General features: G+C 57.7%; 2 protein-coding genes across 2 annotated transcripts; one reads left to right on the top strand and one right to left on the bottom strand.

Annotated features, from left to right (window-relative positions):
• Positions 1-1,796: 1,796 nt before the first annotated feature.
• Positions 1,797-6,317, top strand: LOC306953943 (guanylyl cyclase-activating protein 1-like; the record flags this gene model as incomplete). Its single annotated transcript, XM_079544975.1, has 4 exons — positions 1,797-1,994; positions 3,548-3,697; positions 5,467-5,557; positions 6,190-6,317. 4 exons carry the CDS (start codon positions 1,797-1,799, stop codon positions 6,315-6,317), a joined length of 567 nt encoding a protein of 188 aa, XP_079401101.1.
• A 13,535-nt stretch (positions 6,318-19,852) lies between these two features.
• LOC306945357 (C-type lectin domain family 2 member E-like) lies at positions 19,853-21,619 on the bottom strand (the record flags this gene model as incomplete). Its single annotated transcript, XM_079534083.1, has 5 exons — positions 19,853-19,907; positions 20,680-20,786; positions 20,990-21,174; positions 21,431-21,527; positions 21,596-21,619. The coding sequence occupies 5 exons, from the start codon at positions 21,617-21,619 to the stop codon at positions 19,853-19,855; spliced, it is 468 nt and encodes a 155-aa protein (XP_079390209.1).
• Positions 21,620-24,177: the final 2,558 nt, after the last annotated feature.

Genomic DNA, 24,177 nt, shown 5'->3' with positions numbered 1-24,177 from the left:
AACTGGGAAGAAAACTCTTTCCACTTATCACCACATACCTGGTTACACATAAGGGACATTCTTCAGTATCTAGAAGAGTACCCAACAGCGAGGTTTGATGAACTGGTCAAGGATGCCAAAATATATTTCCCTGTTCATCAGCATACACTGTTGTAAGATCTGCAAGATGAGTTTACACCATCAATAAGAAAAATTAAAGCAACATGACAGCCCTGCTAGGAAAAGCAGCCCTCGTGTCTCCTCCTACAAAATGCTCTGTTCATTTGGCCCTGGTACTGCAACAATCAATCTGCCTCTTGAAAAAATGAGACTGCACAGATTCTCACTGGCAGCACAGAGCGAAGCTTTGTCACCTCCTGTGTCCTTCAGCTGGAAAAAAGATCTGACTGGTAGCAAAGCAAGTTTCCTTTGTCTACTAGTAAAACATTCTGCCATGGCATTTGCAGTGGGTTGATCTATTCTCAAAGTAAAAACCAATTCCTACAAATCGTTAACAAAATGGTATGCGTTTTGTTTTGCCCACAAGCTGCCAATTATGTGATTCATGGGAGTTGTTGTATATCACGGAGTCTTTCTGCACAAAAATAGCTTTTCATTTACTGTTTCTTTCCAGATTCCACTTGTTGTGAGTGCTCAAGGCATCAGATACTCCCCAGTGCTAAGTAATGATTTACAACCCTTTGCTTTGCTGTGTTTTAAAATACACTTAGACTGAACATGAACAAAACTTGAGATTTGATGTCAGCAACGTGGGCAACAGAGGCAGAGTTGGACTCTGTCCATGACCTCCCGTAGGAACACAAAGGTTTTGCAAGCACCAGGGCCATGCTGAGCAATTTGGTGTGTGAGGTACTTTGAGATGAAGCTGTATTGTAAAAAGGAGGCTGAGAGGCAGGGGGAGTTAAAATGTCCAGAACTGAGACAGGGGAGGTTTGGGTTGGATATGAGGAGGAAGTTTTTCATGCAGAAGGCGGTGAGGCACTGGCACAGATTGCCCAAGGAGGCTGTGGATGCCCCATCCCTGCAGGCATTCAAGGCCAGGCTGGATGTGGCTCTGGGCAGCCTGGGCTGCTGGTTGGCGACCTGCACACAGCAGGGGCTTGGAACCAGGTGAGCACTGTGGGCCTTTGCAACCCAGGCCATTCTATGGCTCTGTGATTCTATGATTAGTGGTGTTCCCTGGCAGCACCACTTTGTGCTCTGTGAGATGGGTTCTGCAGGGGTTGGCTGCCCCTCCGTCGTGTTTCTGGGGCCAGCAGAGTCACAGCAGGGTCTGGTTCCCCATCTGTGCTGTGTGTGGAGACAGGACTTTTCCCACAGGCCTGATGCTGATGGGTCATTCTTGGTCCTATACACCAAATTACCCATGACCTCCAAGTCTACAAATCCAGACAGAGGGGCAGACCTTCACCCCCCCACCAAACCTCACATCCTGCAGCATTTCCATCTCATCTTTGTGTCTAATTATACCAAGGTTAAAAATAGGGCAGCGTCCAAAAGCAGAGCAGCTCTGAGGCATCTGCTTAACCTCCTCACCCCACTGCAGCTCCCGGAATAGCAGAGCTTTGCTGGATTATCTCACACCTTCTTTTCATTCTAAGCACAATGTTTGTATCATTGAAACTTCAGGGGTCTGTAAAGCAGCCTCTAAGCAGATTAATGTTTCTAATGGGCTTGGGGAAGGTCAGAGGTTTTTACTTTGGGACTAACATTGAATGCGGACGGGAGCAAAGGGGCATTGCTGTGAGAGCAGTGGGACGGGGAGGACCATTCCTGCAGGGTTCCTATCACTGGCCATGGGAAACAACAACAGCTCCACGGTAGACGACCTGCAGGCAGTGGAGATCCACCATTGGTACAAGAAGTTCATGACAGAGTGTCCCTCTGGGCAGCTGACAGAGCACGAGTTCAAGCAGTTCTTCGGGCTGCGGGGCTTGGACCCCCAGGCCAACGAGTACATCGAGCAGATGTTCCGTACCTTCGACATGAACAAGGTGAGTTCTCTGCGAGAAAGGATGCGCCCTGTAGAACCAGAGAAACACAGAGTCGTGGAATCAGGTTGAGAAAGAGCTCTGAGATGCCCAGTCCAACCTGGACCCATCCCACTGCCCGCGTCCCCCAGTGCCACATCCCTGTGCTCACTGAACACCCCCAGGGATGGGGGCTCCCCGCTGCCCTGGGCAGCTGTGCAGTGCTGACCGCTCTTTGCAGCACAGGTTGTTCCCAATTCCAACCCGACCCTCCCCGCTGCACCCTGAGCCCATCCCCTCCTGTCCTATTGCTGTTGCCTGGGACAAAGGTCTGACTATGAGGTGACGAATGGCACTCCCTCCTGCCCTGAACACATCACAGTTGGTGTTTCTTGCTGGAACAGCTGCCCAGAGAGGCTGTGATGCCCCGTCCATCCCTGGAGGTGTTGGAGGCCAGGTTGGATGGGGCCCTGGGCAGCCTGGACTGCTATGAAATGTGGAAGTTGGCGGCCCTGTCTGCGGTGGGAGGGTTGGAGCTTCATGATCCTTGTGGTCCCTTCCAACCCAGGCCATTCTGTCATCCTGTGATCCCCTCCCATCCCATCACCATTCCCTGTGGATACAGACCAACCCCTACTTACTTACATCCCTGCTTACTGAGGATGCCCTCAATCCCCTCATCCAGACCATCAGTAACGACCCCTAACAGCAAACCAACCCCAGCAGCATTGGGCAGTTTGGGGTTTTTTGTCACAATGCCAAGGGGCGCTGGTGTAAGGCAGCAGAATGCAAGGGGCAAATCAGCGTGCGTCAGTGACACAGGTGACAGCCATAGGGAGTAACTTCTCGTTGTCTAACAGCCTCGTTCAAGTTCACCTACGAGTCTTGAGATATCACTGCATTGTGTTAATTGGTTTGAGCTCGTTTGACCCGTGAGATGCCAGCAGGAGGAGGCGAGGCTGGAAGCTGGAGCTTTCTTGAGCCTTTCACTGTCCTTCAGGAATACAAACATTAGACAGTAAAGGCTCAAATTCTGGATTCAAATTCCAGACTCCAATACCATACAGATCTTTATAACACTCTGGAGGAAGCAGTTTCCAGGTGTTCCATGGATTCCATCAATCCCACGTGGCTCCTACACCAGGACCAGCACACCAGGACCCCTGGCTGTCTCCCCAAATGCTCCTCCTCCCAACATCGTGTCCCAGTAATGACAGTGCTGAGAAGCAGCTCTGTTAATTAACAGCTGTGTTTCTTGTTCCCCCTCCCTGCTGCCCTTCCTTGGGAGGTTCAGAAGCGACCACCCACCCAGGAATGCAGCGCTGCTCAGAGCTCTCCCATGAGCTCCGTGTGCTGCAATGAACCACATCTTGAGGTCAAGTTTCAATTCAGGTGCCATCATCCTGAGACAAAACCCAGGTACAGGGAGCATGATGGTGAGAGGAGTGGATCAGAGATTCCCAATCCAGATTTAAGCTGGCTTTAAACCTCGGGAGCGCAGAGTGGTGCTGCAGAGAGGAGCTCATCCTCATCACGGCACAGAGGCACTGCTGGCTCCCTGCTTTGTTCTGCCCCAGGATGGGTACATCGACTTCATGGAGTACGTGGCAGCCCTCAGCCTGGTGCTGCGCGGGAAGATGGAGCAGAAGCTGCGCTGGTACTTCAAGCTGTACGACGTGGATGGGAACGGCTGCATCGACCGCCACGAGCTGCTCAACATCATCAAGGTGAGTCCTCAGCATGTGGTCCTGGAACAGCCCCAGGGATGGGGGCTCCCCTGGGCAGCTGTGCAGTGCTGACCGCTCTTTGCAGCACAGGTTGTTCCCAATTCCAACCCGACCCTCCCCGCTGCACCCTGAGCCCATCCCCTGCCGTCCCCATTCCCTGGGAGCAGAGGCTGAGAACCCAACCTCCATGCAGGAGGTGCAAAGAGGAGGAGCAGATGCAGGGAATGCCCTCCATGGGTCCCTCCTTTTAGGCTCAGCCCCTCAATGTCCACACCAGGAGCCTGGTCTGCTGGCTGGCAGACGCTCTGAGGATGGGGGCCTTTCCTGGGGAGGACCAGATGCTGACAGTTGGGTTTGGTTGGGGCAACAGCTGCGGCTTCATGGCAGCAATCAGAGGGTCCCCGTTTGGTCTCTTCCATTGGAGCTTAGAAAGACGCTGAACTAATAAAGGACGAAGAACCAAACAACGAACACTTTTCTTGGAGCTAAAATTGGCTAATTTGCTAATTACAATAAATAGGCATTACAGGCAAGACAGTGTTAGGCAACGGCTCCTACAAAGACTGAAAAGAGCAAAAGAAGAGAAGGGATAGGAAATGGCCGTTCCACAGGCGATATTCCCAGAGCCTCACGGTGGAGGCACTTCTTTCCCCCTCTTTTCCCCTCTTTTGCCCCATATTCAGGAGTTTTCTTTTCCCTTCTTTTCCCATTTCCAATGGTCTTTCCCTGTTTTCTCTGGTTTTCACTCGACTTTCCCTGGTTTCCCTTCGCCTTCCCTCGTTTTTGTCTATTTTTATCCATTTCCATTATTTCCTCTCTTTTTTCCTTGTTTTCCACTGCTTTCCACTCTTCTCCCCTTATTTTCCCTGTTCACCATTCTTTTCCCCAGTTCTCCCAACTTTTCCATTGTTTTCCCTCAGTTTTCCGATGGTTTTTTTCCCAACTTTCCATTTTTCCCCTGGTTTTCAAATGCTCTCCCCATCTTCTCACCTTTCTCCTGTTTTTTCCTTGTTTTTCCCCTTATTCCCCCATTTTTCCTTCTTTTCTTTTGTTTTCTTTTTCTTCCCCATTTTCTTTTGATTTTCCCCATTTTCATCTCACACCCCCTATTTTTCCTTGTTTTCTTTTGTGTTTTTCCATTTTCTTTTGTTGTTTTTCTTTTTCCCTCCGTTTTCTTTTGGTTTCATTTTTCTGTTTTATTTTGTGTTCTTTTTTTCCTCCGCTTTCTTTTGTTTTGTTATTTTTTTTTCCCCTCCATTTTCTTTTGTTCGTTTGTTTTTCCTCCACTTCCTTGTGGTTTATTTTCTCCTTTTTCTTTTGCTTTCCCCCATTTCCCCCTTCTCCCCTCATTTTCCCTTGTTTTCTCCTCCTTACCCTTTTCAAGGTGTTACTCCACGTTTTACTTTCACCTGTCAGATCCTGGCTCTTCCCCCACCTTCCCCCACACCCCACTGAGGACCAACCTGCCCTTGGCTGGGCTGGTCGCTGTGTTCCGGAGGGACACCTCTACTCACACAGCAGCTCTCAGGACGCAGCACAGATGTTGGCTTTCACCCCGCTCTGCCCCACCGCTGACCAAACTCGGGGCAGATCTCACCCAGGATCCCAATTCTGCCCTATCAGCAGTGCTTCCATTCCACCCAACCCAATGAGAGCAGCTCTCAGGTCCGACCCGCTCCTCCCACACTGCAGACCCTCGTTCCCCTCTGGGACAGCTGTCAGGGTTGAGGATTCCCACGGTGTTTTCCTATCCTGCTCTGCTCTTCCAGGCCATCCGTGCCATCAATGGTGGCGACCACGAGACGAGCGCGGAGGAGTTCACCAACCGCGTCTTCAACAAAATTGATGTGAACGGAGACGGTGAGAAACACCCTGCTGCCACCCCAGCCCTGCTGCCACCCCACTGAGATGCCCCAATGCCACACAGCTGCCCGTGCTCCCAGGCGGGATGGGGCTGTGAGCTCTATGGAGAGGCGTCCCTCCCCTGGCAGGGGTTGGAACCAAACGATCCCTAAGGTCTCTTCCAACCCAAACCAATTCTCTCTGATCCTGTGGCTCCTCTTTTGCTTCATCTGTGCATCTTTTCCTTTTGTGTTTCCTTCTCACACGAAGCCACGCACTTTGCAGAGCTTTTCTCCTCCACCACGCATAATGGGTGCAATGGGATTCATTCCCTGTACCCAGTCCTTGGCCGTATTTTGTCTGTATGCATTCTGTAGGGTTTCTTTGTCCCTTTTTGGGTGTAGCTGATGGCAGAGGGAGGAGCAGGTGCTGCTTGCTGGCAGTGCCTCTAAAGGTCATAGAATCACAGAATGGTCTGGGCTGAAAAGGACCACAATGATCATCTTGTTTCCAACCCCTGCTATGTGCAGGGTCACCAACCAGCAGACCAGGCTGCCCAGAGCCACATCCAGCCTGGCATCCACCCATAGGGAAAGGCAGAAACCCCCCTGAGAGCCCCCATCCCACTCTGCTCTGTCTGTGCCCCACAGGGGAACTTTCCCTGGATGAATTTGTGGAGGGAGCAAGGAAGGACGACGAGTTCATGGAGGTGATGATGAAGAGTTTGGATCTGTCTCACATCGTGGCCATGATCAACAACCGCCGGCACAGCGTGTAAATGGGGCTGGGGAGAGCGAGCCAGGAAGGACAAACAGACAAAATTCCACACATGTAAGGATGGAAAGGAGGACAGAAAGGAACTGCCATAGATCTGTGGGCATCGGAGAGCACATTGCTGCATGGACATGGGAACTGTGCTTGCAGGGCAGGCTTGGAACAACGGGTGCTGTGCAGCACTGCCCGGGGATTTCCTACAGCCCAAAGGCCAACGGCTCAGCACCCCAACTGCGTCCCACAGCCCGCATCCATTGCTGTGTGCTGCACTCAGGGCAATGCCAGTCACTGAGCACTGTGATAATGCAGCACGGAGAAATCTCTGATGTGCACAGAAAGACCCCAGCGATCACCAGCACGAAGGGCATCAGCACCCCGCTCCACCACCGTGCCACCAGCACCTCTGCAGCGCTCACACTGCATCCGGAGCTCGGCAGCTTTGCAGCTCCATCTGTAGGAACCCCTGGGCAGAAGGGAATACCCGCCGTGGGGCTGATAGGGCACTGCTGTCATAGCAGCATTGCTGCTGCCAGTGAGGGTTGGTGCCAGGGATGGGCACAGCGCGGTGCTGCAGTGCTGTGATGGTGACGGTGCTGTGACGCTGCTGCAATGCTGTGACGGTGCTGCAGACCCCTGAAATACAGGAAGAAAACGCCGTGACCCCAGTGCAGTGTCAGAAAGTGGCATTCCTTCATTCCTCACACAGTACCGGGCACAGCAGTGCACGCGCTCAGAGTTCGGGCTCTGCACTGGAGCAGCTGAGCCGTGCGCAGGCGGTGCGTTGGCACCCACGTTCATTCCTGCCCAGTAACTCAGTTCCAATCAGATCGCTGCTCACACCGCAGAAAGGTGAACCGGGAAGTTGTAGAAATGGCGCTCACGGATCTCTTGCGTTAAGCCGCTCCTTACCTCACAGCCCGGCCCCGCCGCCAAATCCCCGCAACGCACGAACGGGAGGGACGGAGCGAGAGAAGGGCGGTGGGCGGGGCGAGGCCGAAGGGGCGTGGCAGAGAGGGGGGCGGAGCCCGTGGAGCAGCGCCCCAATGGGAGGGAGGGACGGGCGGGGCCGGCAGAGCGGCTCGTCAATGAGAGGACGGACGGGGTGTGGGCGGGGCCTGCGGGGCAGCGCTCCAATGGGGCGGAGGAACGCGTTGTGGGCGGTGCTTGGGCTTAGAGGCAGGTCTATGCTAATGAGAAGCGCGAGGGTCGGTGGCAGCAGCACAATCCACGCCGCTAAGCCTGACGCTGTCGTGATAACGGCGGTGTGAGAGCGGGGCGGGAGCGATGCGGGATGGGGAATGGTGCTGAGGCGGCGGGGGAGGGGTCGGTGCGGGCGGCGTGTGCGCGTCCGTGAGATGTCGGGAGCGCGCGTGGGGTCGGTTGGTGTCCGGGCAGTGACGGGGGCATCGCTTCTCGGCCTTTTGGCTAAGATCAAGTGTAGTATCTGTTCTTATCAGTTTAATATCTGATACGTCCTCGATGAGAGGACTTTATATTAAACGGATTTTTGGGCGCGGGAGTTGGACCCGGAGCTTGCTCCCTCCGCTCCGCGCATCGTCCCGGTATGGCAGTACCTCCGGGCACGGTGCACCTCCCCGTTCGGGGAGGAGTGTTGGTGGTGAAGGGCAGAGCGGCGGGCGGTGTTTGGTGCGGAGCAGTGTGCTGCTGTGTTCCCGCAGGGGGCGCTGCTGGGCGCTGTTCTCGGCGCTGGGTCCCGCCGACCGCCGTTAGCGGGGCGCGGCGCTGCGCTGTGTGCGCTGCTCGGACGGCGGGGGCGGCCGGAGCCGCTGGTGGAGCCTCCCTGTCCCTGCTGGCCGCCCCGTTTTCGTGCAGCCCGGATCACAGTTGTCCTTCCGGGCTGCGAGCGCACACTGCTGGCTCGTGTCCAGCTTCTGGTCCGCCAGGACCCCCAAGTCCTTCTCCTCACGGCTGCTCTCAAGCAGATCTTCGCCCAGTCTGCATCAAGAGCTGGCATTGCCCCGACCCGCTGCAGCACCCTGCGCTTGGCCTTATTGAGCCTCATCAGGTTTTCACGGGCCCGCTTCTCCAGCCTGTCCAGGTCCCTCTGGATGGAATCGGCTCCTCTCACCCACACCTGGAGCTTCAGGGTCGTGGCAGGCATGGGGAGGAGCCTGACCACCCGTGAAGACTGAAGCAAAGCACTCATGGAGCACCTCAGCTTTTTCCATGCCTGAGGAAGGCAGCTCCCCATTGCCTTTCATCAGAGGGGAACGCTCTCCTTGGCCTGTCTCCTCCTGCCTATGGACCTGTACAATCCCTTCTTGTTATCTTTCACATCCCTCGCCAAGTTCAGCTCCATCTGCACCTTGGCTTTCCTAATCTATCTCTTCACATGCAGACAGCAGCCCCGTATTCCTCCCAGGCTACACAACCCTGCTTCCACTTCCTGTACATTTCCCTCTTTTCCCTCAGATTCAGCTGCGGGTCCTTGCTCAGCCATGCCGGCCGCCCGCCTCCTCTGCTCAGTTTCTTCTGCTGGGGGGTGGAGAGCTCTTGTGCTCGCAGAAGGCTGTCACAGAATCACAGAATGGCCCGGGTTGGAAGGGACCTCAAGGATCACGAAGCTCCAACCCCCCACCACACGCAGGGCCACCAATCTCCCCATTGCACAGCAGCCCAGGCTGCCCAGGGCCCCATCCAACCTGGCCTCCAACACCTCCAGGGATGGACGGGGCATCACAGCCTCTCTGGGCAGCTGTTCCAGCCCCTCCCCGCTCTCACAGCACACAACTTTCCCCTGACTCCAACCTCCAGCTGCCCTCCCTCGATTTCAAACAATTTTCCTCGTCCTGCTGTCATCTCCCCTTTCCCCTCCTGTCTGTAGGCTCCCTTCAGGTACTGAAGGCTGTACTGAGGTCACCCTGCAGCTTCACTTCTCCATGCTGAAGAGCCCAGCTCCCTCCGCCTGTCTTTGTAGGGAGGTGCTGCAGCCCTCTGATCATCTTTGTGGCCCCCCTCTGTCCTTGAAGAGCTGCCAGCTCAGTTCTGTTCCTATGTCCTTAAGCACAGTTTCCCAGGAGATCGCACCCGGCAGTTCCTTCAGCAGACAGAATTTTGCCCTCCTGAAGTTCAGGGTCCTGACTCTGCTCGTTGCCAGGCCTGCATTCCTCCAGATCACAAACTGCACCAAGGCCTGGTCACTGCAGCCCAGGCTGCCTCCGATCTTGGCCTCTCCAATGCTCTCCTCCTGGTGAGCGCCAGGCCCAGCAAGGCTTCCCCTCGGGTCGGTCCATCTGTTACCTGCACCAGGAAGTCGTCCTCGACAGACTCCAGCAATCTCCTGTGCTGTCTGCTCCCCGCCGTGCTGCTCTCCCAGCAGGCATCCATGTCGTTGACATCCCCCATCAGGACAAGAGCCCGCGAGCGCGACAGCTCCTGCAGCTGAAGCAAGAAGGGCTCGTCAACGGGCTCCCCTGAGCAGGTGGGCTGCAGCAGACCCCAACCACCAGAAGCCCTTTGCTGGATCCGTCCGTGATTTTTACCCACAAGCTCTCGACCTGATGGTGGCTGTTCCTCAGTCAGCTTTTGGCAGTTAACACAGAGGGCGGCAACTCCGCCCTTCAGCTCGGCTTTCGGCCTCGTTGCCCTCTCCCTCCGGGGGCTCCCGAGGGCGGACAGACGGGGCCGCTCCCCTCCCCGCCGCTCCTCTGCCGGATCAGCCCAGGCAGCGGCAACCTTCCACCGAACGCGGCCCAGCAGCGCCCCCTGCGGGAACACAGCAGCACACTGCTCCGCACCAAACACCGCCTGCCGCTCTGCCCTTCACCACCAACACTCCTCCCCGAACGGGGAGGTGCACCGTGCCCGGAGGTACTGCCATACCGGGACGATGCGCGGAGCGGAGAGAGCAAGCTCCGGGTCCAACTCCCGCGCCCAAAAATCCGTTTAATATAAAGTCCTCTCATCGAGGACGTATCAGATATTAAACTGATAAGAACAGATACTACACTTGATCTTAGCCAAAAGGCCGAGAAGCGATGCCCGCGTCCCTGCCCCGACACCAACCGGCCCCACGCGCGCTCCCGACATCTCACGGACGCGCACGCGCTGCTCGCATCGACCCCTCCCCCGCCGTCCCAACGCCGCTCCCCATCCCGCACCGCACCGCTTCGCTCCCGCTCCGCCCCGATGGCGGCCCGCCGTTCCTCGGTTGTTCGTGTTTGGGCACTACCGGCGGCCCCTGCGCCGCAAATTAGCATAGCCCACCCCTTTCGCCGTGGGTCCCGCTTCCCAGCCCCGCCCCTCCTGTCTCCGTCCGGCCGTGCTGCTGCGCGTGCGCACTGCGATCGGTTGCTGCTGGGGCAGCACGGCGGCCGCCGTAGTGCCGTGCTGGGGGCGGGGAGACGGCGGGGCCGGGGCTGCGCGCTCCGTCTGCCGGGCCGTGCGGGGGATGCCCTACCCGGGACGGTGACGGCGGCGCTCTCTCCGCTCTCAGGCGTCCTCCGGGCGCTCGGCTCGGTTCTGCAGCGCGTTCCCCCCTCTCTCTGTTCGGCCATACGGAGCCGCCCCTTTTCTCGCACATCGACGCCACGTGGTGCAGCGCAGAGCAGCGCAGCGCTGCCCGAAGCCGGGCGCGGTGCGAGCCGCCTGCTTTCCGTCTCTTCTTTTTCCTTCCGCTTCCCGTCCCACGAGGTGCCGCTCGGGCCGCTTTGCTGCAATAAATCCGGCCGCTCTCTCCCGCGCTCAGCGGTCGCAGTGTGTGACTCTCGGCTCCTCCGCCCCTCCTCGCCCTCCGTTTGCCCTCCGTGCCCGCACAGCCCCGAGGAGCGGCTGTTCTTCTTCCCCCTTTCCCCGCACGCGGCAGCTCCGTTCCGGCAGCGCCAAAAGGACGCAGCCGGGCAGCACGGGAGGGGTTGCGGCCGGCAGAGCGACGGCACCGCGTATGGCCCCAGCTGTGCCGGACGGCCCCGGGAGGTTGTGAGGAGCGATGGGTCGAGTTGGAAGGGATGGAAAGCATCAGCGAGCTCCAAATCCCCGTTGCGGGCTGTGTGGCCCCAGCTCGGGCTGCCCGGCTCCCATCCACACCTCGGGCAGCTCCAGGGATGGGGCACCCACAGCTCTGGGCAGCGGTGCCAGCGCCGCACCGCCTCGGGTGAAGGATTTCCCCCCATCCCGCCTCAGTTTCACTTCTTTCAGTTCAGTTTTGTGGGAATCGAATGCTGCTTCTGCGTTAGAGCAAGGTAAGAGTTTTCATTTCATGGACTCTGCTGCCACGGCCCTTTTCAGGCGTCTTTCTACTTTTCTGGGGTCTCCGATAGTTTCCATCACTTGTGCTCTAGGTGAACCTTCCCCAGCAATGCGCGCTCAGTACACAGGGCAGTGATTTATAGGCGTGGAGATGAGGTGGATGCAGGTGGCTGCAGGCACAAAGGCTGCAGCTCCTGTCTGTCCGTCCATCTGAAACACCTCTGAGCCTTCAGTTAAGGGCAGGTCAGACAGATCAAAGACCCCGATGTTGGAGAACTGCCAGCATTTGGTGCTGCACAGCAAGACCCGAGTAATAGAGAATAAGAGGGGAAGAAGGTAAATAATTAGCCACGTACATGCACAGGCAGCAACAGTCTGTGCCTGGACAGCACCAATACGTATGTAACATTTTCTGATACACTTTGCAAGGATATCCTGCAGGAGGTTGCTCGAACCACAGAACAAACCACGAGGTGCCCATCTGACCTCAGTCTCTTTCAGTTTAACACCGTCCCCCCTTCATCCCACCGCTCTCTGCCCGCACACAAAGCCGCTTCTCCTGCTGCGCTTCGGCCCCTTCAGGCACCGACAGCCGCAGCGCGGTCTCCCCGCAGCCGTCCCTGCTCCAGGCTGCACAGCCCCTCCGTCGGCCTTTCCCACACACAGCTGCAGCACCCAGCCATCAGCGCGCCCTTCTCCGGCCCCGCTCCCGCAGCCCCACGGCTCCCGGAAGGGGCTCTCGAGGGCTGACAGCCGCTCCTCTGAAGGATCAGCGCAGGCAGCGGCAACGCTGCGCCGAATGCGGACCATCAGCGGCCCCTGCGGGAACACAGCAGCACACTGCTCCGCACCAAACACCGCCCGCCGCTCTGCCCTTCACCACCAACACTCCTCCCCGAACGGGGAGGTGCACCGTGCCCGGAGGTACTGCCATACCGGGACGATGCGCGGAGCGGAGGGAGCAAGCTCCGGGTCCAACTCCCGCGCCCAAAAATCCGTTTAATATAAAGTCCTCTCATCGAGGACGTATCAGATATTAAACTGATAAGAACAGATACTACACTTGATCTTAGCCAAAAGGCCGAGAAGCGATGCCCGTCTCTTTGCCCGGGCGCCACCCACCCCAACGCCCACCCCCGACATCTCACGGACGCGCACACGCCGCACGCACCGACCCCTCCCCCGCCGCCTCCGCATCATTCTCCACCCTGCACCGCTCCCGCCCCGCTCTCACACCGCCGTTATCACGACAGCGTCAGGCTTAGCGGCGTGGATGGTGCTGCTCCCACCGACCCCCGCGCTTCTGATTAGCATAGACCTGCCTCTCAGCCCAAGCACCGCCCACAACGCGTTCCTCCGCCCCATTGGAGCGCTGCCCCGCAGGCCCCGCCCACACCCCGTCCGTCCTCTCATTGACGAGCCGCTCTGCCGGCCCCGCCCGTCCCTCCCTCCCGTTGGGGCGCTGCTCCCCAGTTGTGAGCGCCATGGTGTTATTTGGGGCATCGCTGGGTGATGCCGTCGCTGATAGATCTCACACACTAATTAACAATTCCTATAACCGCTATCCTGATTCTCTCTCTTGGGCCTCTCACTGAGTTTGGAGTCTCAGTTACGTTTGTCACCAGGCCCCTTCCTCCCCTTATTGAACTTCCCCCGTTGCAATTCAGAGTTCAATCGTCAGATCCCAGCTGTCCAACCCGACTGCTGGTTCGTCTTTTTCCAAGACGAGGCCCCATCTGCAGCGCTGCACCCAGGCCTGGGGAACCCGGCACAGGAAGGACGTGGAGCTCTGGGAGCGGGTCAGAGGAGGCACTGAGGTGGCAGAGGGCTGGAGCAGCTCTGTGTGAGGAGAGGTTGAGGGAACTGGGATTGCTTGGCTTGGAGAAGGGAAGGCACCAGGGAGACCTCATGGTGGCCTTCAGTGCTTGAAAACTGTGTGTGAGGGTGGATGGTGATGGGACAAGGGGGAATGGCTTTAAAGTGAGACAGGGGAGGTTTGGGTTGGATATGAGGAGGAAGTTTTTCAGCCGGAGGTGAGGCGGTGAGGCACTGCAGCAGGTTGCCCAAGGAGCCTGGAGTACTGGGCCCAGTTCTGGGCTCCCCAGTGCAAAAAAGGCAGGGATCTCTTGGAAAGAGTCCAGCGGAGGGCCACAAACACGTCCGAACTCTCAGCCTCCGCTCCTCGCTCTCCGCTGCCGCCTGCCGTCCTTTCAGCCCCATTCCCGTCTGCTCGGCGTCCTTCGCTTCCCCAGGCGCTGCTCCTCGCTCGCGCTCTCGATGAACTCTTCCTCGCTGTGCTCGGTGGGACGATGCCTATTAGCAATGATTTCTGGGCACAAAATCGTAACGTTTGCTCGCTCCGCCGGCAGCTCTGGACATCCGTGGCCGCTCAAACTTTTCTCCCGCTGCAGACACGACCTCAGCCGCTGCGGATCTGTCAGCACCGCGGGGCGGTTCGGCGCTTTCTGTCGCCGTTATTCCCCGTCCGCACACCGCGGAAAGCACCGGCAGTTAAAGGGTTAACGCTGCGACTCGGGGGCGGGGGGGGTGGGAGGCGCTGCGGGGGGGTCACGTGGCCTGCGGGGATCACGTGCCTCTGCTCGTTGCGGCGGAGCAGCGCTGCGCTCAGCTCTTCTCCCTTCTTGCTTCTCCCGACGGCTGCAATGAATCCGTTCTTCCTTTCAGGAGCGCTGCCTGCTGCAACAAAGGCCGTCTCGTTCCTCCGGACGCTTTGGTCTCTCATCGTGTTCGTCGTTTGCAGTTTGGGAGTTGTAGGGATATGGAACCAGTTCAGGGCACTGCTGGAGATCTCTGCCTGGCAGCCGTCCCTCCCGCTGCCAGCAGCCGATCTCACACGCAGCTCCGTGCTCAGGCTGCTTTCCGGGTTCTCTGCTCAGTTCTTTACGCACGTTTGGAATGCCGAATCGGGGATCGCGTTGTCCATCCTCCTGAATGTCTTCCTCTCCATCCTTCTCATCTACTTCGTGTGCAAGAAGTCTTCTCCTACAGCAGAGAATGCTGAGCGGCAGCAAGAATGGGGAGGCTTAGGACAGGACTTGGGGGCGTCGGGACCCCCGGTGTCATCGCATGTGGAACAGAGAGGAGAAGAAGAAGAAGTGGAGGAAGATGCAGGGGAGGGACCGTCCCCAACAGCACCGCCATCGAGAGCAGCAGCGGAAAGAGCTGAGAGCCACGGAGAGGAGAGTGAGGAGGAGGAATTCGCTGTTAGCACTGCTCGCCCAGCTCGGGAGGTGACTGAATTCCACGGCTCAAGAGAGGAGTTTGTACGGCACCCAAACGAAGCTGTTGTCACCTGGCTGCTTCGGTGTTGGGACAGCGGGGCCAGCAGCGTGCTTCTAGATGGAAACGGGGCTCGCCAGCTGGGCAGCATTGCCGGAGACTCAGCCATTGACAGAGGGATCAGTAGATGTCTGCGCGGAGTCACCACCCTCTGGGAACGAATGTTATTGGCCGTGAAGGAAAGGCGTCCCTTCAAAGATGATCTGGAGCCTGAAGTGAAAAGGTGGAAGACTCTTAAAGAAGGTATCCAGTATTTGAGAGAGACGGCCGTGGTGGAGATGTTGTATGACCCCATGTTCGTCCCCAATGATCCACGCCCGAACCGCCGTGATCCTGAGAATGTGAGGATCACGTCAGATGTTGTGTGGAATCTCACAAAAACAGCACCAGAAAGGTACCTGGGTGCGCTGGCATCGATGTCCCATAGGTACGAGAAGCAACAGAGGAGGCCCCCCGTGATTGAACTGATTATTAGACTTCAGATCTTTGAACAACAACTACTTCTATTCCACAGTTACGTTTCAGCCACCTCAGAAATAACAGAAAGAATGGATAAAGCAGAGAAGAGGATGGATAAGGTGGCAGGTAAAAAGGAGAGGAAACAGGGCGGCATGCCAGAGGAAGCGTCCCTGTCGATGAATTGTGGTGAACCCGGGGCAGTATCAGAAACAGCCAACGAAGATCAGGACCTAACGAGTCTGCTGAAGGAGCTGATCACACTGATTAAAGGTGATGAACCCTCCTCCTCACCTGCGCCACCCAAAATCTCAGCTATCAATGGCAAACGCTCTCCCCCGCAAGCAAATGACAGCAGTAGATGTATGGCACGTGCTGCCTTGTGGAGTTATTTACGTGAGCGTGGAGAAGACATGAAGGAGTGGCGTAAAAAACCCACGGCTGCGCTCCGAGCTCGGGTGAGAGAATTACAGCAGAGATCAACCAGCGTGCGACTGCTCCACTTACTGCAGGTAAGCAATGGGGGGCCCTGCCCTCAGGCGGGGGGAAGGGATGATTTCTACCTCGTTGGGCCCGTGGGACCTCGGGCCATCAGGGAGGGGATGCAGCATAGAAGTGGGCTGCAGACCGAGGGGTGGACTGAACTACGGACACTATTGCACAGCTGATTCGTGGCCGTGACACACGTGCTGCAATTCAACAAGGCAAGGGGACGAAACCTCTGATGGGGGAAGGCGATGGCAAAATATAAATATGGGGAGGTGTGGCAGGTTGACTCCATCACCTTGTCAGAACCCATAAAGGTAAGCGTTATGTGCTCACCGCGGTGGAGGCAACCACTGGTGCTGTGAAACATCTGCAGTACCCCATGCTGGCGCCCGAAACACCAAGTGGGGTCTGGAGAAACAAGTGCTGTGGTGACGTGGCAGTGCAGGGAGAATTGAGTCAGATAACGGGGCTCATTTCAAACATTCCCTTGTGGATATTTGTGCCAAAGACGATGGCGCTGAGTGCATTTATCACATCCCCTGTCATGCACAGCTTCTGGTAAGATCAGACGCTGCAATGGGTTGTTCAAAACCACGTTGAAAGCAGCGGGTGGTGGAACATTGCAGCTCTGGGAGAAGCATTTGGCAGAAGCCCCCTGGTTGGTCACTACCGGAGGATCTATCGATCGTGCTGGCCCTAGCCCATGCAGCTCCCTGCATGCTGCACGGGGAGATGAGGTCCCTGCAGTGCATGTAAAGAACGCGCTGGGAAAAGCGGCTGGGGGCCTTTCAGCCTCCGGAAAGGGCAGAGCTGTCCGTGGGGCTGTTTGTGCTCAGGGTGCAGCTGTGGGTGACGGGAATGGGGCTGTGCAGTGCGCACCAAGGGAATGCTGCTGAAACGGGGAGCGCGGCCAGGATCCCACGTCTGCGTGTGCGTTTAACGCGAGTGAATTGTCGTTTGTCAATATGAGGCGGTGCTGTGGGATCAGGGCTGCAATGTGACGGCTCTGCCATGTTCGTTATCAGGGCTCCACATCACAGCGCCGTGCAGCGCAGTGGCAGTGAAGGAGTTCGGGCCGCAGTTCCGGCACGGCGGATATTTGCGGCTCCGCGGGGCGCAGAGGAGCCGAACTGCAGCTCCCAGCGCCGGCCCCGCTGCGCTGCTCCGCTCGGAGGGAAGGCGGCGCGGCTGCGAGTCACGTGACGGCGCGGCTCCGAGTCACGTGACGGCGCTGTCTGCCGCCGCTCCGCCGGCTCCGGGCGCTCGTTGATTTCATTCATCAGCCGCAACCCCAACTCACTTCTGTTTCTGCTATTAGCACCCGTTAATTAACTTTCCTTCTGAGATGGTGGACCCTGGTTTTCGTTTCCTTCTTTCCCTCTTTGTTCCCTCCCTGGTTTTGGCCCTGAGGCTCTGCTGTCCCGTTGCCGCAGTCCCAGACGGATCCAGAGGTGACTCGGTGACGGTCAGTGCTGGCCCAGGGGCTGCATGCATCCTGGGTATGGATTACCTCGGGAGGGTGGAAGGTGAGACGGGCCCCATAAGTGAAAGTCAAAAGGCAAGAAGGCTTCACAGTGACTGAGAACAACGGGGTGAAGGGGAATAGTTAGAGACAGTTGATAGAAGCAGGAATGTAGAGCTTGTTAGAAAATAAGGGATGGCAGACCCTGTGTCTGGGATAGTGAGGGGGATGAAGGCCATAAAGATAAGGTTTGAGAACAGCCCGAGGACATTTGGCAGGGAGGGGTTTTGATGTCCACAGCGCAAGAAGAAACTGGTTTGGGGGGATGCCCCCCTGAAAGGCCAGGAGTTGACAGTGAAAACGGTCAGAAGCCTTTGCAAGGAAAACAACAAAGCTTCATCCCACGACCCACTATCCACACACCAGAGGGGAGGGTCTGCACGCTAATGAACTGTCGGGGTGTAATGAATATGGATCCGAATCCAGGGAAAACTATTGATTATGTATTAGTTTCGCCTATATCTGTAGCACGATTTCTCTAGACGGTGTGCAAGTCAGGCGGATCGATGCCCCTTGCACCCGGTGTCTGCGCAGCACTGAATAAACCACACCTGCTTTGTAATCTTACAATCTTGGGTTACAGAGTTTGATTCCGCACATCAAGGGGGCATTTCAAGGATCCCAAGGGGTATCAATGGGCCTTTGGAGGAGCTGCTGCAGATGCAGACAAGGTGAAGCAGCTGTCTGTTCTGCCTGGCCTGTCAGAAGATCCGTCTGTTGTGGGGTTGCTTCGGGTAAAAGAGCAGCAGGTGCCGATTGCCACAAAAACGGTGCGCAGATGGCAGCACCGCACCAACAGGGACTCCTTGCTCCCCGTTCATGAGTTGATTCGTCAGCTAGAGAGTCAGGGAGTGATCAGCAAAACCCACTCACCTTTAACAGCCCCATACGGCCGGTGCATAAAGCCAGCGGAGAATGGAGGCTGACGGTAGACTGCCATGGTCTGAATGAATCAGAGAACGGCCCCGTTTGGCAAAGACCCCCAGGATAATGAAGTCCAACCCCAACCCAACCATCCTACCCCAACTCTAACAACCTCCACTAAATCATGTCCCTGAGCACCACATCCAAACGGTTTTTAAACACATCCAGGGATGGTGACTCAACCACCTCCCTGGCAGCCCATCTCACTGCTTAACAGCCCTTTCCGTAAAGAAGTTTTTCCTGAGATCCAACCTAAACCTCCCCTGGCACAACCTGAGGCCATTTCCCCTCGTCCTGTCAGCAGGAAGAAGAGAGCAGCCCCGCTCTCATGCAATCATCTTTCAGGTATCGGAAGAGAGCACTGATGTCTCCCTCAGCCTCCTCTTCCCCAGACCGAAGAGCCTCCGTTCCTTCGGTGGCTCAAAGTCACACCCGCACTGAGTACAGAAGCGCGCTCCAAGGGCCCCGTCCGTACAGCGGTCAAACGACAGAAAAACGCCCCGCAATGAGGGGAAAGATCCCAAAGCCGTCCTTCCTTCGGCAGCGCGCACGCAGCGCCACAAACGGCCGTCGGGGCGCCGTTCCCCTCCGCCCTCCGCACCGCCGTGCGCGGTACCGCCACAGCGCGGCACCAGCAGCACCACGCCGCCCCGCGGCACCGAGCGGCAGCGCAACGCGGCTCAGCGCCACCGCGGTGCGGCGCTCAGCGGAGACCCGCCCATAGGGGGCGCCGTGCGGTCGGCCGGCGCCGCGCGGCGGGACCCCGCGGTTCGGTGCCCCCCCACCTCTGTCCTCGCCGTGCCGGGAGCGGCGGGGAACCTCCGTGGGAGCCGCGCCGGGACGGGAGGAGGGGGCGGGAGGCGGGTTGAGGTGCGCGGATCGATGCTGGGGAACGGGAGTGGCACACAGCCGGCGCTGAGCAGCCGTGCTCCGCCACTTTCAGCTCTGCCCTTCACCACCAACACTCCTCCCCGAACGGGGAGGTGCACCGTGCCCGGAGGTACTGCCATACCGGGACGATGCACGGAGCGGAGGGAGCAAGCTCCGGGTCCAACTCCCGCGCCCAAAAATCCGTTTAATATAAAGTCCTCTCATCGAGGACGTATCAGATATTAAACTGATAAGAACAGATACTACACTTGATCTTAGCCAAAAGGCCGAGAAGCGATGGCTTCGTCCCGGCCCGGGCGCCTCCCACCCCAACGGCCACCCCCGACATCTCACGGACGCGCACACGCCGCCCGCACCGACCCTCCCCCGCCACCCCAGCGCAGCTTCCCACCCCCGGCGTCCCGCTCCGTTCCCGCTCCGCTCCGATGGCGGCCCGCCGTTTCGCGGTTCTTCGTGTTTGTGTGCTACCGGCGGCCCCTGCGCCGCAGATTAGCATAGCCCCGCCCTTGGCGCACACCTCACTCCATGTTTAACCACTCTTAAACATACCGTTAAGCCGTACTGAACGTCCTTCTCGATCCTGGGCTGACCTGTTCGCAGCTCCCCCCACGCCGCTCTCCGTCCCCTTTTGCAGCACTGAGCGACAGCAATGGCAGCCGCCGCTCACCGCCATCGGTGCCACCTGCAGCCGCCGCTGTGCCCCGGGGGTCCTTCTGGCAGCGCTGCTCTCCTTCCCAGCCCTCTCTCCGTCACACGCACAGCGGCACCGAGCGCGCCCTCACTTTGCTGCTGCCCCGCACGGCGCTGCAGGGACACAGCAGGAGGACGCGGTGCTGCCATCGCAGGGACAGAACGGCACCGACTGCACAGGAGCAAAACCACAGCGACTTTAATGAGAGCTCAGCGCAATTACAAAACGCTGCAGCTCAGCAAGAACTGTGAGTGCAGAAAGCCTCCTGCAGGGCTGCGGCCGTGTGACAGCACCGGGAGCGACGTCGCCCAGAGCCAAAGTCAGACGGCGGCTGGGAGCGATGGCACCACGATGTGACACAGAGCCCGAAAGGAGAGCAGAAATACCCCAGCCTGGAGTCTGGCCACACACGGCAGCACATTGGGATCGTTCCATGCTGCTGTGACCTGTAAGGACCCTCAGAGGACCCTCCCTTTAAGGAACGGTGCAATTAAACATGTTCCCTGAGAGATAACGAGCAGCAGAGCTGCGTGGTTCCGTGCAGGAACAGCTGCAGCAGTGCTGGAAAGAGGCAGATTCCAGCACACAGCCATGGCATGGCCGTGCCCAGCAGCATTGGCACGAGCTGGCTGGGCTGGGATCTGTCACTGTGGATTTGTCCCATTCCTCCAGAGGACGAAGCTGTCGGCTCTGCTGCACACCCACAACTTCCTTGTGTGGCACAGGGCTGAGCTGATCCTGTCCCCATTCAGGTACGCACATCGGCCTCCGCCTCGCAGCTGGAACCTGAGCACAGCAGGGAGCAGAATGGGAAACCCAATCCCAGCGCATCCCAAACAGACCCTGACACACATCCCAGACAGACAGACGGACGCACGCACTGACCAGTTGCTGAAGGCGCTGCCGTCGGCCCATGTCCAGCGCTCGTCCCCTTCTGCCCTGTGCAGCCCAATCCAACCGTTTGCCCGGCCCAGGTACCGCAGCATGAATTCCTTTGAACAAACCCAGGTGTGACTGCAGCCGTTGCAGCACTTTCCCCCCTCAGGCCCACGTCTCAGCTGCCACCTCGCTGCAAGGCATCTCCTCGTGGCTTTGGCGTGGGGCCACTTGGGGGCACCGGGAGCCGTTGGTGCGGCCCCACAAGTGTGGGTTTCCCACCCCCGTGTTGGCACTGCGGCTCACGCCCCGCTCTCACCATCTCCTCCTCCGTGTCCACGGTGGCCAGGGAAGCTCCGAGGCGCTGGCAGTGCTCCCTGCTGCTGTGCCAGTCACTCTCGTTGTCCGAGAAATAAAAGCATTTCCCTTGCAAACCGAGCCAGGCGTCGGGGCAGACGTGGGAGAAGGGTGGGCGAGGTGAGCACGACTCAGAATGCTGGAGCACTGAGAGGGAGAGAGTTGGGCGAGTGAGAGGCAAAGAAGGTTCCCCTGCAGCAGGCGTGGGCTTGGGATGCACGGCCATGGGGCGATGGCCTCGCAGCGGTGGCAGAGGCTGGGAAGGTGGAGCAGAAGGCGGTTTGGGGCACCACGTGGGCGCCCCAGGAGCTGGGATGGGGGCTGTGCTTGGGGAGCAGCTCAGGGCTGGGAAACCCCATCGTCCCCCGTCCTACACCCACAATGGATGCTGGGTGGCACTCACCTCTCTCAAACACCAGCGTGACGCTGATGCCCACCAGCACTCCGCTCACAAACAGCAAAAGGGAGGTTTTCCTTCTGCCTATGTTCCAATTTTCTGCCTGGTGGGGCAGAAAGCAGATGGGATCGGGCTCCGTTCCCCCATGCAGCCCGGATTCTCTTCTCTTACCCCATTTGGATCGTTGGTTTTCATCTCCTGGGCAGAACTGCTCTGCTTCGTGCTCTAGAGAATTTCGTTGTTGTTCTCCTGCTGCCGTCTTGTGGGAGTGTTGGATGGTGGAGCTGAGATCTGCCCGGCCAGTTCTGGGAGCTGGGAGAGCGGGCGGGAGGGAGAAAGGAGACACTGACTGTGACTTTAAATATTACAATGGTGAGAAGCAAAACAGTGCCTTATCAGCATGCAAAGCTGAAAGATTTAAACAGACCTCAACTGCACCAAATGAGCCACAAATGGACCCAAGAGGACACAGCCCAAAACGCACAGAAATGGCACCAAGTCTACTCAAAGCAGACAGAAACAACCCCACAATGCCCCCAGATCAGACCTAATAGACCAAAACTGCCTCCAAGTCACCCAAACTAATGCGAAATGGTTCCAAACGGACACAAAAGGCCCTGCAATGGCTCAAAAGGCATCAGAATGGCCCCAAAACCACTCACAACGGATCCACAAGGCCCCACAATTGACCCAAAAAAATCAGTGAGTGACACAAATGGCCCCAAAACAGCCTGAAACGAACTGAAAAGGCTCTGGTTGGCCTCAAAATGACACCATTGGGTTCCAAATAACCCCAAGTTATCCCCAACACAACCCCAAAATGAGCCCAACACGCGCCTTAACGGTGCTCCAACGGCCCAAATGGCACCAAAACCAGCCCAGAACGACCCCACAAGGACCCCAAAATGCTCCCGAGAGCGGCTCCCAAACGGCCGTGGATCGGCCCCTGGCTGCCCAAAGCACCCAAAGCAGCACTGAGAGCCCAGAACAACGGGCCGATGGCACGGACACGGCCCAGCGCCCACAAACGGCCCAAACGCCCGCGGGCATCCCCCAAACGGCCGAGTGGCACAAAGCCGTCCCGCAGCCACCCGAAAACGGGCCCCAAAGCGCCCCCAGGTACCGCGGGCACGAAGGGCTCAATGGCGGGGCGCGAGAGACAGAGCCTGAGCACAGCAGGGAGCAGAATGGGAAACCCAATCCCAGCCCATCCCAAACAGACCCTGACACACATCCCAGACAGACAGACGGACGCACGCACTGACCAGTTGCTGAAGGCGCTGCCGTCGGCCCACGTCCAGCGCTCGTCCCCTTCTGCCCTGTGCAGCCCAATCCAACCGTTTGCCGGGCCCAGGTACCGCAGCATGAATTCCTTTGAACAAACCCAGGTGTGACTGCAGCCGTTGGAGCACTTTCCCCCCTCAGGCCCACGTCTCAGCTGCCACCTCGCTGCAAGGCATCTCCTCATGGCTTTGGTATGAGGAGATGCCTTTGGTATCACTTATCCTCTAGACAAAAACTATTTGGGTATTTCCACCATTCTCAATGTGATACACTGCTCCCTATTGCCAAGCAAACCAACAAATGTCAATGTGTAATACCGAAAATGGAACTCATGAATGAAACCTTTCCTGTTCTTAGTCAGACCTCCTTCCTCTCTGTTCCTGCAACCATCCCCCCCCGGATGCCCTGCCTTGCTGTTGTTATTCAACCCAATATCCACCCCCACCCCAAGCTGACTTCTCTTTCTACCATCAACTTTCTTCTGCCCCCTCCCCAGTACCACTGTTAAACATACCGTTAAGCCGTACTGAATGTTCCTTTTCATTCATGGGCTGACCTGTTCACAGCTCCCCCCACGCCACTCTCCGTCCCCTTTTGCAGCACTGAGAGACAGCAACGGCAGCCACAAATGGACCCAAAAGGACACAGTCAGCCCAAAATGCACAGAAATGGCACCAAATCTACTCAAAGCAGACAAAAACAACCCCACAATGCCCCCACATCACACCTAATAGACCAAAACTGCCTCAAAGCCACCCAAACTAATGCAAAATGGTTCCAAACAGACACAAATGGCCCTGCAATGTCTCCCAAAACCACAACGGATCCACAGGGCCCCACAATTGACCCAAAAAAATCAATGAGCGACACAAATGGCCCCAAAACAGCTTGAGACGAACTGAAGTGGCACATTGCTTTCATTCCCAACAGAAAAACAATCCCTTGTCACGTGACACGGCAGCGCCATTCGCGCCGCTTAATATCTCGGCAGCGCCGGGCGGTGCTGAGCGCTGCTCTTGTTAACGCCGTGCGGTGCAGCGCCCACCTTCCGCCGAACCGCCCCGCAACGGGCGCGAGCGGCACCGACCGACCGCAGCGCACCGCACAGCGGTCCGAAAAGGCACCGAAACGGCCCGAAATGGCCCCAAACGGTCCCGGAACGGGCGCAGCCCCCAGAAGCGCTCTTATAAGGCTCCGTCCGTACAGCGGTCCCGAAACGACAGAAAAACGCCGCACAACCAGGAGAAAAGATTCCAAACCTTCCTTGCTTCTGTGGCCCACAGAATGCAACAAACGGCCCTAAAGGCGCTGCCCTCCCCATCTCCGTTCCTTTTTCTCTTTCCCTCCCCTCCCGCCTCCCCTTTCCTTTCCCCCTCCCCTTATCCCTGCCCCGTCCCCATCCCCCTCTTCTCGCCCCCCCATACCTGCTGCCGTGCGCCGTCCGGGACACAGCGCTGCTGCTGCGGGAC

This window comes from Tetrao urogallus, assembly GCF_951394365.1.
Source record: "Tetrao urogallus genome assembly, chromosome: 1".
NCBI classification, from domain to species: Eukaryota; Metazoa; Chordata; class Aves; order Galliformes; family Phasianidae; genus Tetrao; species Tetrao urogallus.
The sequence above is the reverse complement of the archived record's forward strand: the minus strand, read 5'-3'. Positions and strand labels throughout refer to the sequence as shown.